At 39.3% G+C, this 17,198-nt stretch overlaps 1 protein-coding gene across 4 annotated transcripts; it reads left to right on the top strand.

Moving 5' to 3' along the window:
- The first annotated feature begins 834 nt into the window (after nucleotides 1-834).
- On the top strand, nucleotides 835-15,475 carry eif4ba (eukaryotic translation initiation factor 4Ba). 4 transcript variants are annotated; one of them, XM_028002176.1, is made up of 15 exons: nucleotides 835-954; nucleotides 3,362-3,502; nucleotides 5,199-5,404; nucleotides 5,867-5,983; nucleotides 6,144-6,198; nucleotides 6,829-6,975; nucleotides 7,603-7,758; nucleotides 7,851-8,015; nucleotides 8,108-8,369; nucleotides 9,055-9,143; nucleotides 9,601-9,859; nucleotides 9,984-10,021; nucleotides 11,331-11,460; nucleotides 11,962-12,028; nucleotides 14,309-15,472. In XM_028002176.1, the coding sequence occupies exons 1-15, from the start codon at nucleotides 942-944 to the stop codon at nucleotides 14,384-14,386; spliced, it is 1,923 nt and encodes a 640-aa protein (XP_027857977.1). In that variant the 5' UTR covers nucleotides 835-941; the 3' UTR covers nucleotides 14,387-15,472. The 4 variants fall into 4 exon arrangements, with proteins under 4 accessions (XP_027857977.1, XP_027857976.1, XP_027857975.1 ...); XM_028002175.1 differs by lacking the exon at nucleotides 835-954 and adding an exon at nucleotides 1,705-1,735 and having other exon boundaries at nucleotides 14,309-15,475; XM_028002174.1 differs by lacking the exon at nucleotides 835-954 and adding an exon at nucleotides 1,705-1,753 and having other exon boundaries at nucleotides 14,309-15,475.
- Nucleotides 15,476-17,198: the final 1,723 nt, after the last annotated feature.

Here is a 17,198-nt window from a genome sequence, read left to right as displayed (position 1 = left end):
TGACATTAAAATGCAACCCTTTCATTTATTACTACCAAAGTAATATGAATATTTCAATAAGTTAATCAAATAATTTGATATACTAAGGTCAGGTGGCTTAAAAATAAAATATTTTTTTCATACCAGATCAAATTTTATTTCTCTTTCTTTTCTAGAAAAGAAATTACAAAAATACTTTCAATAAGCAATATTATGGCTTTAACAAACATTTTTAGCCTGCCCTTAATATTCCGCCAGAGTTCACCTGAAGTCAAAGTCAAAATAACAAGCTGTAAAACACACATGTCAATCAAGATGGCTGGCTTTGTGAGTGCAGACATTCTGAATTATGGAATCACAAAGGTTAAAAGAAACATATTCAAACTCCAAAAAAGGTATGCAATGTAAACTAATCCTGTACCGTGCTCAAAAAACACTTCTCCTACAGTGAATACAAAATACAGAGAAGCACAGACTGCATTCTGCCAGAAAATGACCTTCTTTTTGTCACTCTGCAATATGAGTGGTAAGCATGACTATTGATCTATCAAAATATCTCACCAGAGCTGTGGATCTCTGCAGATCCTCCAGGGTTACCATAGGCCTATTGGTTAGTGAAAAAAAAAGAAGTTATCCACAGCACTTTCAGTAAATTTGCCCAGCAGTTTGCTAGAACTTACTTATAAGTACTGTATTTAACATTCAAGAGTTATCCTTGAAGTTTTTTGTAAACGATTAAGACACAGAGGTGTGGATGATGAAAATTCACATTAAATGAAAATAAAAAGCCAACAATTAGGATTTACAGATGTTTCTAGGCATAAAACTGAATAGAAAGCCATAACGGGCGGGTCAGGGAGTAAACATGGGAGGAGGCACGGGCCCGTGATCTGCGATGCGCGCCCCCGATAATAAACCTCTGACGCTTTCATCCGGGAACTACAACGAATTGCTTCTCCAACATGGCGGCGTCAGGTGAGGTTTATGTGGGTGAACGATACGAGTCGTTTAGAGGGAATTCCACGGGCTTATATCTCCGGACAGTCTAAGAAATAAAGTAAAATTATTGTTATTTGTCTCTTTAGCGGTTCGTCTCGTTGTCCTGTGCCTATGAACTCGTTTATGGGCTGTTTCAGCACGCTAAAGGCGAAGCTGGCAGGGGAAGCCGAATGAACGAAGCAACGACTTGTAATCTGAAATGCCTCGGCCTACAAGTAAAAACGCTCTTTATTTAGGGAGCGTAACCTCGGTGTTTTGGTGCTTTAGTTTATTTACTGTAACGTTTACAGGCGATGCGTTGGTAAATGTTGCTAACTGTGTTCGGAGCTGGCACATTGTAAGTCAGCGGCGGAGCTCGCCTTGGCGCTACGGGCAAACAAGCGTCGGGCGCAGGCGCGTTTTGTGGAGGAGGGGTTGGGCCGAGGAGTCCGGGCCGCCTGGAGAGTCTCTCCCACGTGTGCGGCGCCGCTCCCTGGTACTTCGTTTCTGATGAAACGAGGCAGCTGGACCTGTTGGGTCGCATCCTGTACGAACCACAGGTCATCTCCCCCAACTTTGGGCTGTCTTCTCCCAGTCGGCCGAGTCTGGAACCGCTGATGGCGCACTTGGATCCTGACGCTGCGACGTTGCACTAGGCCCTAAAACCTAGCCAGCTAAGCAGGGATACTCCCCCCCCTCCGCACCCTCCGTCAGCAGCACTTTGCTGACTAAGCCCGCAAAGACATCGAGACAAAAGCGATAATGAAGGCAACAACTGGTGTGCTTATACTTTCCAGTACCTACACACTTAAAACATTTTTTAGTAACGCAGAAAGAAAACGTCATGCCAAATAAAGTATTAGGTCATGACAAAAATGTTGCTGCTAGTATATTACACGTGGACAGACAACTAGAGCTACTTAGTTAGGCATGTTTATCTCTAATTAAATTGGAAAGGGTTTTAAATACTTTTTTTTTCTTCCTCTGATGTTAAGGTGTGTTTCTGACACCCGAGTGTCAGAGTTCTTCTCTCTCCTCAAAGCATAACAAATCAAGCCTGCTTTATGAGCTGTGTGAAGCTCCCCTGAGCATCTCCTGGCCCCTGGTTGGCATTCAGACTGGAGTCCTTCCCAGTGGGCAAAAAGAACATCTAATTTCATTACTTTAACATATGCTTTAAAATGTACTGTTCTTTGCTTGTGCTTAAAGATTAGTAATACGTTTTTTTGTTAGTTTTTTTCCCCCTTGCAACTTAAACGGAGAACTTATTATGGGAGTTTTTTTTCAGTTGCACTAATGTTTGACTTTGCAACAAACCCTGTAATGCATGAACCAATAGAGGTAAATATTAGAAGTCAAGCACCTTGAGGTTAGTTTGTGTTTGTACATCGTTCAACTCAACGAGATCAGGTTAATCTGGTTGATACTGATTCCATTTTACTTCTAGGCCTGACATGGTGTTACAATTAATTTTCCCCTCTAATGATTATAACACACTAAAGTTAATATGCTACTAGTTTTTAATAGAGGTAGTTTTGAATGCTGCAGAAAACCCACTAGGAAGAAGGACATGTTTGGGAATATATCCTTAATTTGGTCAGATTTGTATTAAACTCTGAAATGTGTAGTAATTACTTGCTATTGGTTGTTGTACATGAGTCCCTTTATCTGACTTTTTAGCTGTAAGCATTTATTGAATGTGAAACAAATCTTCAAATCTAACAGAAGTTTTTCATGTACTAATTTGGAAAAACTTGACAGATGTCAATCTTTATTTGATTAGTTTATCTCTAGATTAAATCATAGCAGATGATTGTGAGACGACGTTGCAAATAAAAATTCAACCAATTTGTGTAATACAGCAGTACCAATGCAAGTCAATCAAAATACACTTAAAGTACGGTAGTTTAATGAAGCACAGCTAAGTCATAATTGAGTTTATTCTTTTAGTTAGCCAAATGCTTTGTTAGTCATGTCACAATAAATCAATTCATTAATCCATAAATTAAAACAAGTTCAACTTGCATTTGCATGATTTTTTGTTTGTTTTTTTCTCTTTCTTTCTGGTAAAGTTTTCAGTCTGGTGCTTTGGTCTCACCTATGTCTTTTTTTTTTTTTTTTTTTTTTGGAAGGACAATTTTGGTGACATAGACTTCATAATTAATTTTACTTGTTGTTTCTGTTAACTTGTTTACTTTGGATATTTTAAATGTCTTCCACCTCCCTTGTAAAATGTTCATCAGAATTTAAAGTTTATTGATCTTTGCGAATGTGTTCTTTCAATATTATGCCATTACAATTATATTACTTGAAAATTGTCTCATCGTTTAACTTCTGGGGCAATTTACCGTCCAGCAACATTTGTTATCGTGACAGGCCTATGCTTTGTACACCTTTCCTCCAGCTAAGAAGAAGAATAAGAAGGGAAAGACCCTGACTCTGAATGACTTCCTGGCAGAAGACGGTGGAGGCGGTACTCCTGCTCCTAGCTACCCATCCAAGTCCACGAGCTGGGCTGATGAGACCGACGACCTGGACGGAGATGGTGAGCCAATAATTTATGTATTTAAAATACATCAGTAGATGTAGTGCAGGGAAGTACCTCTGCTTAAATGTACATGTGCTAAATGTAAACATTTCAGGGTTTCCTCCAGAAAACTTGCTAAGCCCTCTGGTAGGGGCACTAAGTATTTCTGTTCTTAGCTAAATATTGTTGGGGTACAAATTTGAAGCATTTATTGTATTAGGTTTTCTTGTGTTTTTCTAAATTGTTTTGTTTTCTTTAATAATTTCTGCTTTGCTTGTTATTTGTCAAAGCGAATGCAGTATGTGGAGCGAATACTCTGACTGGATGAAAGAGACGTGCTCCCTCTTATGCCCACTTCAATGCGTCAACTAGACACTTAGCTTTAGCCTGGTGGGGGGAGGCAAGTAAAGCCTGGTGGGCTGTCAGACTTATAATCCTCTCAGGAAATACCTGTATTTGAAATCAAGCAGCAATGCTAGTTTTGCTAGGTATTAGCTCTGTTGACAATGTTATGAATAATTAAAAATAATATTCTATTTATAGAGAATTCCATTTCATTCTTGACCATTTTTATACTTTGCACTAGGTGTGCGTGGTATGTTTGAGCATTCATTTGTGCACTTTTCCCATGAATATGAACTACAACAGGAAACATGTGACTGCAGGATCAATACACTGTGTATATAACAATTCTGGCAGAATGACTTTTATATTGAGGAAATAATTAACCTTGGTATTAATTTAATTCACTAATAGATTTTATTTTTTCCACAACAAATGGGAACATTGTTTAAAAATGTATCTCTGTTATGTTATCTCATGTAAAACATGTCTGGATTGAAAGGCCTTTTCTGCTGGGTCTCACAAACACACAACAGGATGGGGGGGGGGAAACTTGTCAGCATTTTAGTTGTGTGTTTCTTTTACCCCCAGCTTGTGAGTTTGAATGTATCTGCTAAAATGAATTTTTTTCTTTCTGGTTAATGTTTGCTCACCTGTCGGCTGACAATGTAATTACCTCTGACAGCCATATACAGAATGAAGATGGGCGACGATTGAATGATATTCAAATCTTTTGGTTTCAACCATGGCTAACTTCTAGTAGAGGAAATCCAGAAGAGAATATGAATACTTTATATGAATATGTTATGTGATACAATAAAATATTTTGATTGTTAAGTTGTACCTGTTTCTGTAGTATTTGCAGAAGTGCTAAAATTAAAAGGTTGGGTTAAACTCTGAGTAAAGATGATTGTCAATATTTTTCACTGATGGCTTTTGTTTGGCTTTAGTTGTCATGCAGTTGTATCTGGGCATTTCCTGTGTTCTAATAATAAACTTATAAGTGATAGTTTGAGTCAGATTTAATAAACATTTTGCTACTCAAGACTAGAATTTTTTTTTTTTTACAAAGTGGTGAATTAAAGTCATGTGAGAGGCTTAAATTAGCAGCACATAAAACTGTTTTCACTTTAAATTGTGAATCTTGGAGATACTCACTAAGCATGATTTAGGTTTGTCTTGGCATGTTATTAATACTTAATAATTTTTTTTTAATTGCATTGCATTGCTATACATTTTTTTTTCTCTTAAGCTCAATTTTATTTACTCCGGGAGTATTTAACACAAGGAATGCAAGTAGAAAAAATTAGCAATGGTTAGAAATATATTTTTTAATATTTTTGCAAAATGTATCCCAATTGAATCACTTTAGTTGCCACATCTTGGCACACTGAGGAGGATACGTACCGGGCCCCACCCATTGACCGGTCCATCCTGCCCACGGCTCCTCGCTCGGCACGTGAGCCCAACATCGACCGCGCCAGGCTGCCTCGCAGCCCACCGTACACCGCCTTCCTGGGAAACCTGCCCTACGATGTCACAGAGGACTCGATAAAAGACTTCTTTCGCGGCTTGGCGGTAGGTATAGCTTACACGGCGGACCAACATGCAGTTAACGCAATTTATTTCCATAAGAGGTGTTGTGTTTGATATTTCAAAAGTATGTCATGATCGTTGCAAGATAATCATGGTTTCTGCTCCTAAAACCGTGGTTCTTGATTTTAAAAAAAAGGTGTATAACACTTTTATACACCTTAATTACTGAATTAATTCAGTAATTCATTCTCTTACTGAAGAGATTAATTTGTGCAAGCATATGTTGTAACGAGCACAACAAGCACCTAATGCATTGTTTTGGTTGTTTTGATTATTGTGGCTTATTGCTTGTATAAAACCCCCCCACAAAATTTAATATGTCTGAAAAGTATATTAGACCAGTAAGAGCAATTTGTAAAAACTTTTTGTGTTATTCTTTGGTTGCCTTAAGTTTGTGAAGTTTTGGCTCCGTTTAATGGTTTTTATTTTCTTCTTTGTTTCCAGATCAGCGCAGTACGTCTGCCTCGAGAGCCCAGTAACCCAGAGAGGCTGAAAGGTTTTGGATATGCTGAGTTTGATGACCTGGAGTCCCTCCTGCAGGCCCTCAGTCTGAATGAAGAGGTGAGATGAACTGCTTCAGAAACCGTTTATTAGTTTGGTTATTGGTTTTTTTATTTTTTTTAATGTATTTCCTACCATTTTTCTTTTGTTATGCGAGATCACTCAGCCACAAAATTAATCTTGTGTGTTGTGCTTCTTTGTTCACCATTCATGTTTCCAGAACTTGGGGAACCGGAGGATTCGTGTCGACATTGCAGACCAGTCAAATGATAAAGGTTTGTTTGTCGATTCTTTTTGGATGGTGGACATTTTTTCTATTTACCAAAGCGTTATTTCTCCCCCTCCCCATAATTTAAAATGATTTTTTACTAACAATTCATTGTGCAATATTTATACTCCTCTCATCCATGTGATACTACCTTTCATATTTAAAACTTTCCCACATTGGAAATAGCTGCCATAAATTGGCTTCCTTTTTTTTTTTAACATTTTTTGTTGCCTTATTCCAGATTGTATTAAATTAATCTCTTTCCTCAAAATCATACACACATACCCCATTATGACGATTTGGTATAAGACTGTGATGTAATGCAATGTGGGAAAAGTGTAGCAATGTGGGAAAAGTGTAGCGATGTGAATACTTTCAGGATGCACTGTATCTAGTAAGAAAACAGATGGATAAGCTTGATGTTCTTACTCCTAGTGAACTGAAGTGTGCACCATGCAAATCCAATGCAAATGTAAACTGCCAGCTGATCCGAACGTCTTTTTTTTTCTTCTTTTTTTTGAGTTTTAATCATGTTACACACTCTGATACAAGAGATTAAGCTTAGCAGATATATTATTACAAGAACTTGACATGGTAAATGTCAATCTGAAGACAAGATACTTTCTTTACTTTCCAGAACGAGACAGTGGATCCATGGGAGGCAGAGACAGGGGTGGACGAATGGCAGACATGGGTCCCGACAAGACAGACAGCGACTGGAGAGCTAGGCCAAGTGCCGACAACGATGATGGACCTCCACGGAGGGATGATGCTTTTGGCGAAAGTAAGTCAAAGTTTCTAGTTATCCCTCTTTTAGATGTTCCCTGCAAATAATTTTGTGGATACGTGATATTGGTATAAAGCTTTTTATATGATGCATCACAAATGTGATTGGATTTCATAAATTATTAAATCAGTTTGTTCATTTCAGCTGCATAGGAGCCTAAAGCAGCTTTTCTGCAGTAAATGCTCATTTGTTGTTTTTATTGGGAGCAGAGGTGATGTCACACTATGCCATTTGAAAAACATTACAGGGTTTAAACATTTCAGTCATTACAGTAATTGGATGTTTGTTGCAGCAGACTACAATTTTTGAGAAAGTTAGAGACTGCCATAATCACACAGTGTAAACCCAACATGGGTGAGAGGACTTGAGGTGGTGCAGGTCTGTGGTAAAACTTTAACATCTCAACACCTAAATAGTGTTGTTCCATAATTTAGGTGGTGTGGGACAACAAACACCTAAATAGTGTGTACTCTTTAAGCTAGTGTGTACTCATTGTCTGGGAAAAATAATATTTTTGAGTTTCTGGCAGGTGTAATACTCGTTAAGCGGGAAATGATTAGTTTTCAGTCCTCATCCGCTTTTATTGTGCATCTGCATCAAAAAATGTTTTTCTCTTCATCGCAGGATCACGGGACCGGTATGAGTCAGACCGTTACAGAGAGGGGTCACGACGGGACGATCGCTATGATGGAGGAAGAGACCGCTATCGTGATCGCTATGACGACAGAGACCGCAGGGACCGCTATGACGACAGGGACCGCAGAGACTATGATAGAGGAGGTGAGTTTTTGGTGTTGGTGTTTTGAATAGCTCTTTCCTCTCTACAGCAGGATGCTCTAACTTCTGCCTCTGTCTTCATGTCATCTTTTTAGGTTTCGACTCCCGTGGTGGTGGAGGAGGTCGTCGTGCCTTTGGAAGCAGCTTCCGTCGAGATTATGAAGATGGTCGAGGTAGCAATGATCGTTTCGGTGACAGGGATCGTTATGGCGACCGGGAGGACCGGTACGATAGACGAGATGACAGGCGCGAGGAGAGAGGTGAGGTTACCTCAACAAATCTTGAGTTCAGTTTTCTACAAAAAAAAAAAAAAAATATTCTGAGCCTTACTGACTTCATTTTCACCCCCCAGCTCCTCAGCAAAGACCCAAGTTAAACCTGAAGCCCCGCAGCGTACCGAAAGAGGAGGAGGGTAACAGCAGCGGAGGCACATCCCCTGCTGCCCCTCCGAGCTCTGGAGGCAGGTCCTCATCCATATTCGGTGGGGCAAAACCAGTTGACACGGCAGCCAAGGAGAGGGAGGTGGAAGAGAGGCTGAAAAAAGAAGAGGAGAGGCTGCAAAGACAACTAGAGGTGGACAAAAGCCGAGTACCTGAAAGGAAGATGAGAGACAGGTAACACTTGCGTGTTTGCAGTTCAAATATAAGCAGCCATTCAAGGAAAAAACAATCCGAATGTATTGCGTTTAGTTCAGTTTCAGTTCAAATCAGTTTTTTTTTCTTACGCATTACACAAGAAGTATCACATTGAAGGTCAGTTTTATACATTTCAGTGCAGTTTATTGTTACTTTATAGAAATCTGGCATGCATTAGATGAAAATGGAACCAAACTCTCTCCGTTTTTGAGGAAGAAACCTCCAGCAGAACCAGGCTCAGTACAAGCAACTATCTGCCATGGCTGATGGAGGGTTGGGAGTACAAAACATGCACACACAAAGAACCCAGAGGCACTGCTCCCGGAGTACTTTCTACGTTGAAGAAAAAGTGTTGATGGCAGCAGAAACTCTTCATCAAGAACAAAAACGATGTTAAACAGATCAGCTTTGAGGCAGATGTAAAATCCATGGGATGAATCTGCATAAAACTCTAAGCAACAGCTCCTTCGATTGCTGTGTTTACGACAGAGACGGGGTTAAACTTCTAGAAATAAAACAGGACGCAACAGCTCAGTTTGTTGATGCGATTGTGTTTACATAATTTTTTATAAGCTTGAATTTAAAGCCCAAGTAGAAGGACAGCCATGTGCTTTTTATTGTTTGTTTGGTAACAGAAATGAAGGAATTGTTTTCTTGTTTTCAGGGACCCCAGCTGGCGCAACGAGGAAACTCAATCTGAGCGATCTCGCACAGAAAGTGAGTCTTCGCAGCCAGGAAGCACCTCTGGGAGAGGTGAGATATTTCTGCTCTACATCTCGACGGCAGAGCCTGCTGCTAAAAATACAGCTGGAAGAGTACATTGTCTTTCCTTTTATGCAGTGCCTTAAAAAACATGTAAAGCTCCACAGCCCCTGACCTCAATGTGTTTTAGTGGGATTTCATTTGATCAGTACAGGGTAGTGCGTTTTGATTTTCATGTATTATTTCTTCACAATGTGCTCTGCTTTGTGTGTCTGTCACATTAAATTCCAATAAAATAAGTTCAAATTTGTGGTTTTATTGTTACAAAACATGAAATAATGCATTTTCCAGGGGTATGTCTACTTTTTCAAGGCGTTATAAGTTAAATTTGTTGCTCAGTTTTCAACAGAGAGAGCATTACATGCGTTCTTCCTGGTATAAAAAGCTCTACTTTGTGCCATTTAGAAACATTTTTCAGAGTTCTTCTAACAGGACTTTCGTCTGGCAGGGTCGAGGTGTCTAGATGGCGAGCGCTCTGGGGAGAATGAGGTTTTCTCTGGGAGAGAAGGAAACTCCTCCCCCGGCTCCTCGCCGCGGCCGACCTCCACCGGCTCCTCAAAGGAGCCGCTGAAAGTGATGCCGGCCCCTCTTCCCAAGGAGAACGCTTGGGCCAAAAGAAGTGCTGTGAGCACAGGCTCCAACGAGGGAGAAGGTCGGCCCCCGGTCTCTCCCGTCTCTCCGAGCGGTTCGGCTCCCCCAAAGTTCAGGTGATCACTGTTAAACGACCACAGCTAATATTGAGATGCCCAGGAAAAAGAATGGATTTTAAGTCGCTTGTCTAAAGTTGTTTTTTTTTAAACGTATCTCTTGTTGCTCTTTATTTTACTGCAGCTCGCCAAGTTCTGGAGATGAAAGAGGGCCTGGAAAAGGTGAGGTTTGCCAGTGAGTGCTGAACACAAACTCCACGTGCAAGAATATCAGTCTACAGGTGGCTGTGTAGCAGAAACCCATTAACAGCCATGGTAATTCAGCCATGTTCATGGAGCCACTGAATCGCTCTAATTACTGCTACATTTTAGAGGATTTTGAGGTTTGTTACCCTTTGAGTTTTAAGGCAAACTTTGCATCAAGGTTACAAACAATTTGCAGAAATCAGATTTGAAGCACTTTTCTGTTCAGCATTTATTTATTATTACAAAGTTCCTTCATTGACAGTATTGTGATGATGCCGAAGGCATCATCACACCATGTGGAGAGACAGCCGTCTGTAAAAAAGGGTTTTCAGGATTTCTTTTATTTTAGATAAATACAAATGGTAAATATTTTAGCCAAGTCTGTACCTTAACGTAATTATAATTACAAAACTGCAACATGGCAAATCAGTTCTTTACAGTACATTGACATTGTTTCTATTAAACACAGTGATATCACAGTATTACATAAAGATTTAATTGGTTTTTTAAAACGCAGTAGTATAACAGTTATTCTGGCCACTACGAAATAATACATTGATCAGCACAGATATGTTAATGTTGTCTGCAGGCTGTGCAATACATATCATCAAAACACCGGCTTTGGAGGCAAGCAAACCAGACCTGTTGATTCTGTGCATCTCTGTAGAAAAACCTGGTCTTCAGTAAAAACAGGAAACTGTTTGGTGCTATTTGGATTTCGACTGTTGTAATCTGGTATTTATGTTATTAATGATGAGCAGAGAAATGACAAAAACAGCATTGCTAAAATTGTGACCATTCTCCATACAAGTTCATTGCTTCATAACTCGTTCACTTCTATACTCAATCCTTTTTACATTTTGTCGCCTTTATTTTTTGAGGCATTTAAAACAACTTGTTTGGTTTTCTGTCTATTTCTTTGAAGAAAATGGTTTGTCTCTGTGCTTTCAGAGGTTTTGCTGCCACTCATTAAGGTAGAACTGTTGTAGCTACAGAAAGGGCTGATGAATAAAAATGAAAAGTAAATGGCTACTGCAGTGTCAACAACCAACACATTTTCCAGATAACACATTTATTGCCTTTTTTTTCAAAAACTTTTTTTTTTGCTATTGTATCGATATAGAAACAGTTTTTATGTTGCTCAAATTTAGTTCTCATTTGGTGCATATAGGTTCCATTTGTAACAGCTTTTTAATTTTTTTTTTTTTGTATTTTTGTTGTTGTGTTGTCCAATGTACAAACACTACAATCAGGCCCTCACTCAGTGTCTGTCATCTTTTTAAAGATGAGAACAAGGCTGATGGTGTGCGTCGGGACCGAGGGGCCCCACGGACACGAGGGGGGCCTGCAGGGCCTGGAGCTGGGCGGGGCCGAGGAGAGGTGCCCAACAAAGACAGAAAAAAGGAGGCAGACAGGTCAGCTACGAAATAAGAATAAATAGTTTTCCAAAGCTCCTAATGAGACTGAGAACAGTTCCTGGGCATCTGTAAAGACTGGCCTTCTCTGTTACTGTTTCTATCAGATCTTTCCCCCTCATGTTGCACAACATGCAAATGCCATGATGTCCAGCTTCCACACAAAACTCATTGGCTGCACCAAATCATTTAGGTCAAAGTTGACATCAGAGCTAAAGAAGAACTCGGCGTAATTCAGAATTGGCTTTTTTATTTCAGTATTCTGACCTGTTTTATGTATAGCTAAGCAGTAGAGTAGTTGATCAACTTCAGTTTTTAAATATGTAGCATACATTATTATGATCTAGGCATTCTAACATGGTGGATTAAGCAAAGTGAAAATCAGTTTGCTGGTTTTCAGAGATTGTACCTGTGTGGGTTTTTAAACTGTCTTATCGGCCGACACCCAGCATCAACTCACTGGTGTTTGTTTTAAACGGTTCTGCTTCATTCCGATTGTAGAAAGGACAACAAAAGAGACTCCAGACCCCCTCCAGAGCCAAAGAAATACGAGGAAACCCCAACCCCCGTAAGTCGCTACCATTTGCTAATGCGTACATTTTTATAACGTGCATGTTATGCATACATGTTTGGCATGTTGTAAAATGCCACATATCACTACATTTAAACAAAGACCAAAATTAAAATATATAACATGATCTAGATACATTTATTTAAAATGAAATGACAATATTCCAATGTGTGCTATATTACAATTTTAATGATGTTTGACATTTAATACGGGTTATTTAGGTAAATAATTAATATTTAGGATCGACTTGGTAAATTAAATAGATTGGACATGCTTTTTCTCACAGAACAGTACACTTTTCTTTTTGTTCATGTTCTTTATAAAATAGCACATGTTTAACAAATACCAGATGGATAATTTAACTACAGGAACAATATTGTAAAAATGTAGCAGCCTAGAAATGGTAATGTCTGCAAAGATGTGGCATGAATTTGTAATAACTGGCCATTTCTCATTCCTTAAGCCTAGTTCAGACGGCAAGATTTTTTTGTCTCGGTTTCCCCCGTCCGACAATCTTAGGACGTTCTGATTATTATTATTGGAAGAACACCGGGACCGCTCCGATCTACAATCAGGGACATTCAACATGTTGGATTGGGTTGGCCCGATATCGCAGCGTGTGTGGTGTCCCCCGACTTCGAACGAGAACGCAGCCTATTGAATGTGACAGGTAGACAATCAGAAAGTGCGGTCATGTAAGCACAGAAGGGAATCCCAAACAAAGAACAGCTGACATAGCGCAACCCAGAGTCCAGTGGAAATCTGTGATGGAGGACCGAATTGTTGATATGTGACAAATATGTGAATTTTTGTTCAAGATTTTGTGGAGGCATATCATAACCAAAACAACAAGGAGAGGATTTGGACCAAAATTGCAACCACAATTGATGTACTCAGTTATTTTTTGTTTACTTGACATAGGTTGGCTGTAATATATTTATTCATTCAGGCAGTGCTTGACATCAACCTTAGCCAAATGCATGCAAATATTTTATTACATCAAAACAACAAAAACTTAGTCATATAATTAACCGGTGAAGCTAAATGAAACAGCAGAAAAGAAAATCAGAATAGGGTAACAAGAGTTAACAAAAAAAAACAAAACTCACCTCCATATCATAATGCCACAAAAAGAGCCGCTCCTCATGCCGTCTCCCCTTCTTCATCAAACGCCTTTTCTTTTTGTAACGATTTTAATGAGAGAACTTCACAAACTTTCGCCATCGCCTCTAAATCGTCTGCCATGTCTGTTCACTCTAACTTCACAGTTATGGTATTGCAGGATTTTACTGGATTATTTTTGTCTGGAATCTGAATATTAATGAGTGAAATCTGTGCGTGTGTTGCTCCTGCCGGACCACACAGTATGATCGAACTGTATGTGTGTGGTCTCGAATGTTTGAAAATTGGTCGACAATTTTAAAATTCTGCCATGTGAACTAGGCATTAGCTAATTTTTCATGTAACGGTCCATATCAAATCACAATATCAGGATAAACTACAAAAAGGTCAAATCTGAAGGGAGCTGACTGTTCAGACGGCTGAATGAAAGAGAAAATAACTGAGAAAAAGGTGCAGATAACCACAACTTTTAGAGGAGCCTGAGGCAAAGTCCATTCAAGTGTTTTGGGAGATTGATGAGATGTGGACTGTGGACAGCTGGAGTCTGTGCTTCAGAAACAGCCACACACACTCTCATCGAGGACATTTCCTGTGTTAAAACACAACATTACACCTAACGCAGGAGGTAGTAACAAAATTAACCACTGCAAACTGAGGTAATAGTGAAGTAAGTTTGACCCAGTACAAAACAAAGATGGAGGCTTTCAGCAGCCTGTCTAGAAGAAACTAGATGGTATAAAATTTATCATTCACTGAATCTGAGTTTCACTTTGAGTCGAATTATAGAAATAAACAGTTATAGTTCTAATTTACTGAGATGTAGCTGTACATTTCTTTCTATTTACTGTGAATAAACACATTAGTTATTTCATTCCCTTTAAAGAAATGTGTTTATTTTTCACGTTCTTCTAGTTATAGAATTAATTTAATCTCCTCTATTTAGAACAATACGCTGTTCTGTATAACTCTTCTCTCAACCCTTGGCTAGGCCTTTTAAATATTTAAAGCTTGAAACACAAAATGTTGGTAAAACCAGACAAAGCTTAAAGTGGAAAAGAATTTTACATTGAAATGGATATAAAATAATCACTGCAGGGAAAAAAGTAAGAAACTTGACGTTTTTTGGTTTTTTTTTTGTTTGTTTGCTTTCTTCAGAAGTTCAGCTCAGCCAGCAAATACGCCGCTTTGCTAATGGACGGAGACCAAGGAGACGACACCGAGGACGTCGAGTAGATGACGAAACGAGGCCTGATAGCGCGTCAAGAGGAGAAAGTGACAAACTCCAGAGAAAAAGAAAAAAAAAAAAAGAATCTCACATAGTCTATAAAAACAAAATCTTCTCACACGGAAGTGGCTCTCAGGGGAGGGGGCCACTACCTCCCTGCCCCCCTCCCCTTTTCCTCCCTCTCCCTTGTTTTTCCTGCAACAATCCTGTCCTTCACCTTCAATCCACCCAACCATCCATCCATCCCTTCTCTCCCTGCCCCACCCTCTGGACTTTTCAGGTTCTAGGGGAAAACAGTCACCTACTGGACTTGTTTTAAATGGAAAAGCTGACACATGGAAAAGTGATGGCAAACCTTGAATTAATTGTAATAAATAAATGGAAAAAGTGAGGAAAAAAAATGAATTTGTACATTTTTGGATTCCAGGCGTGCTGAGGTAGGATTTGATAAAATGAGCCGTAGCTTACTACTAAGTGGAGCTTTTTTTTTAATGAGCAGTATTTAACTTGCATACTTCTTAGAAAAATGCAGTTTTTTGCTCTTTGTATCTCCTGGTAAATGATTCGGTATTAGGAAATGAACTCAGCAAATTTATCAATGAACCCTGTCTTCCACTAATAGCGCTCAAGAATGTCGACTTTGGCTATTAATTTACCCCCTACCCCTCTTCTGTCAATCATGTTCAACAAATTAGGGACTTTTAAATTGTTCTGAATCGCAGTATTAGCAGAGAGGACTAACAGACTGCGGCGCCTGTACATCAAGACCGAAAGAGAAGCGGCCGCCGCTTGATTCTCCTGGAGAATCCATGAAAGTGCCATTACTGTTTTTTTTCCACCAATTGCTGTACAGATCTTCCTGTGTTTCTACGCTTTTTGATGAAGTAGCCGCATCAGTTAAATGCCCATAAAAGTTTGGTTTTCAGTCATGTAAAGGCTTCTCTGCAGCTGTCTGAATCATTTACTCTTCCTGCATATCTCCACACTGATACCACGGGGGATAAGGCTTGGCTTTACCAAAGTAGCGTTTGAGGATTTCCATGAAATGACAAAAGCTTGTCTTCCGGTTTGCAATAAATTGGAGTGATTATGTACTTTCCAATAGTATGTGGTCTTTTGCTTCATGCAGCTGTTGTTGCACTGTTTCCGCTCATTAAAGCTGCTGCAGCAGATCGGGAGCTTTTCCTTTAATGTCAGTCGGGTCCAGCAGATCATCTGTAAGCAGCAGCAGCTTGCTGTGCACAACTCAAACCATGAAACTGGTGTTTGCAGAGTGGAGAGTTGTTTCACATATGGAACAACAAAGTTATTTAAATGTCATTCCGATTATTTAGGTGTTGTTCTAACTGGTCTCCAGGTGTGGTCTGTAACGCAATTAGCTTCCTTTGTTTCTTCAGGCTCAGCACCCTGCTGAGATTCGGACTCCTGGTGGCAGCTGCTGGGGCTTTTCACACACACACACAGAGAGTATGCATTCAAGATGGCCTGTGGTTTTTAGTTCTTTATGCAGCCTTCTGGTACTAATGATTGAAAATGGGTTTTGCCTTGGGAATAAGGATCTGATTTAACTGATTGGCTTTTAAGAACTGTGCTGGAGTTTGGAAAGTAGTAACAATATTACCAGGTTTAAGTTGGAACTTTCAAGTTGAAATTTCAACATGCTGACTGTAAAAAAAAAAAAATGTCTCAAGTCCTCCTTCAAGGCAATGAGACCATTGCTGCAATAATATAGTTGTTGCTGCAAATGGTATAAGAAAATCTGTTACAAAGTAACCTATGACCTATAACAGGGCTTCAGACCTTCTCAGTTGCGTGCCACGATCTGTAGACAGATGTATCGATTTAAAAAAAATAAATGTTAAAGGTTCTACATTATTTGTCATTTCAGAAAGTGAAACTTATTTTGTAAATATCCTACATATTTTAGCATATTTGTGTAATTTTGATTAAGGTCCACAGATATAAACCCCTAAAATTAAACGCCTCAGGACATTTGAATATCGAGTTCTCCCTCAAGTTCCTTGGATCTCCTCAGCCTCTACACGTATGGGCGCAAATCTAGAGTACTTCAAAAATAAAAGTGGTGTACATTTGTATTTGGCCCTTTTTACCACCCTTAAATAAAAGCCAGCAGGCAATTTATTTTAAAAGTCACCCAATTAAAATAATTGTGAATCTAAGTCTATTTGCGCAAATTCCAATATCGAATGCAGCTGTTCTATGGAGCCCTCGGAGGTTTATTAGAGAACATTAAAGAACAAACGGCTTCATGAGGACTGGCGCAGGCAATAGGTCAAGGAAGAAGTTGTGAAATTTAAAGCGGTGCTGGCTTGGAAAACAAAATCCAAAGCTTTGAACACTGTTTCAACTCGCCTGGCAGGTCCAGGAGGGAGAACAATAATGAGAGAAGCAACCAAGAGGCCCATGGTAACTCTGGAGGAGCTCCAAAGATCCACAGCTCAGGTGGGAGAAACTGTTGACTCTACCTCTGTTAGTTGTGCTCTATACAGAGGAGCAGCAAGTAGAAATCAGTGTTGAAAGAAAGCCATAAAAAGTCTTTGCTTGCAGTTTTCTACACGTCTTGTAGGGAACATGGCAAACATAGAGGTGCTTTTGTCAGATGAGTCCAAAATGTGACTTTGTTTTGTCAACATGCCAAATACAAACACATCTTAAGTGACATGATGAACAGAATCGCTTTCCTTTCCTTCAAAATGATGTACCTGAACAGTACTTTGTTGCTCCATCATATAATAAAATAAAAGTTTGTAGTTCAAAGTGTAAAAAATTTGAGAGAGAGCATGTAGTGCAATCATTAAA

Source organism: Xiphophorus couchianus, chromosome 20 (genome assembly GCF_001444195.1).
Source record: "Xiphophorus couchianus chromosome 20, X_couchianus-1.0, whole genome shotgun sequence".
Classification (NCBI taxonomy): Eukaryota; Metazoa; Chordata; class Actinopteri; order Cyprinodontiformes; family Poeciliidae; genus Xiphophorus; species Xiphophorus couchianus.
Note: the sequence above shows the minus strand (reverse complement) of the source record. Positions and strands in the feature narration are given on the sequence as shown.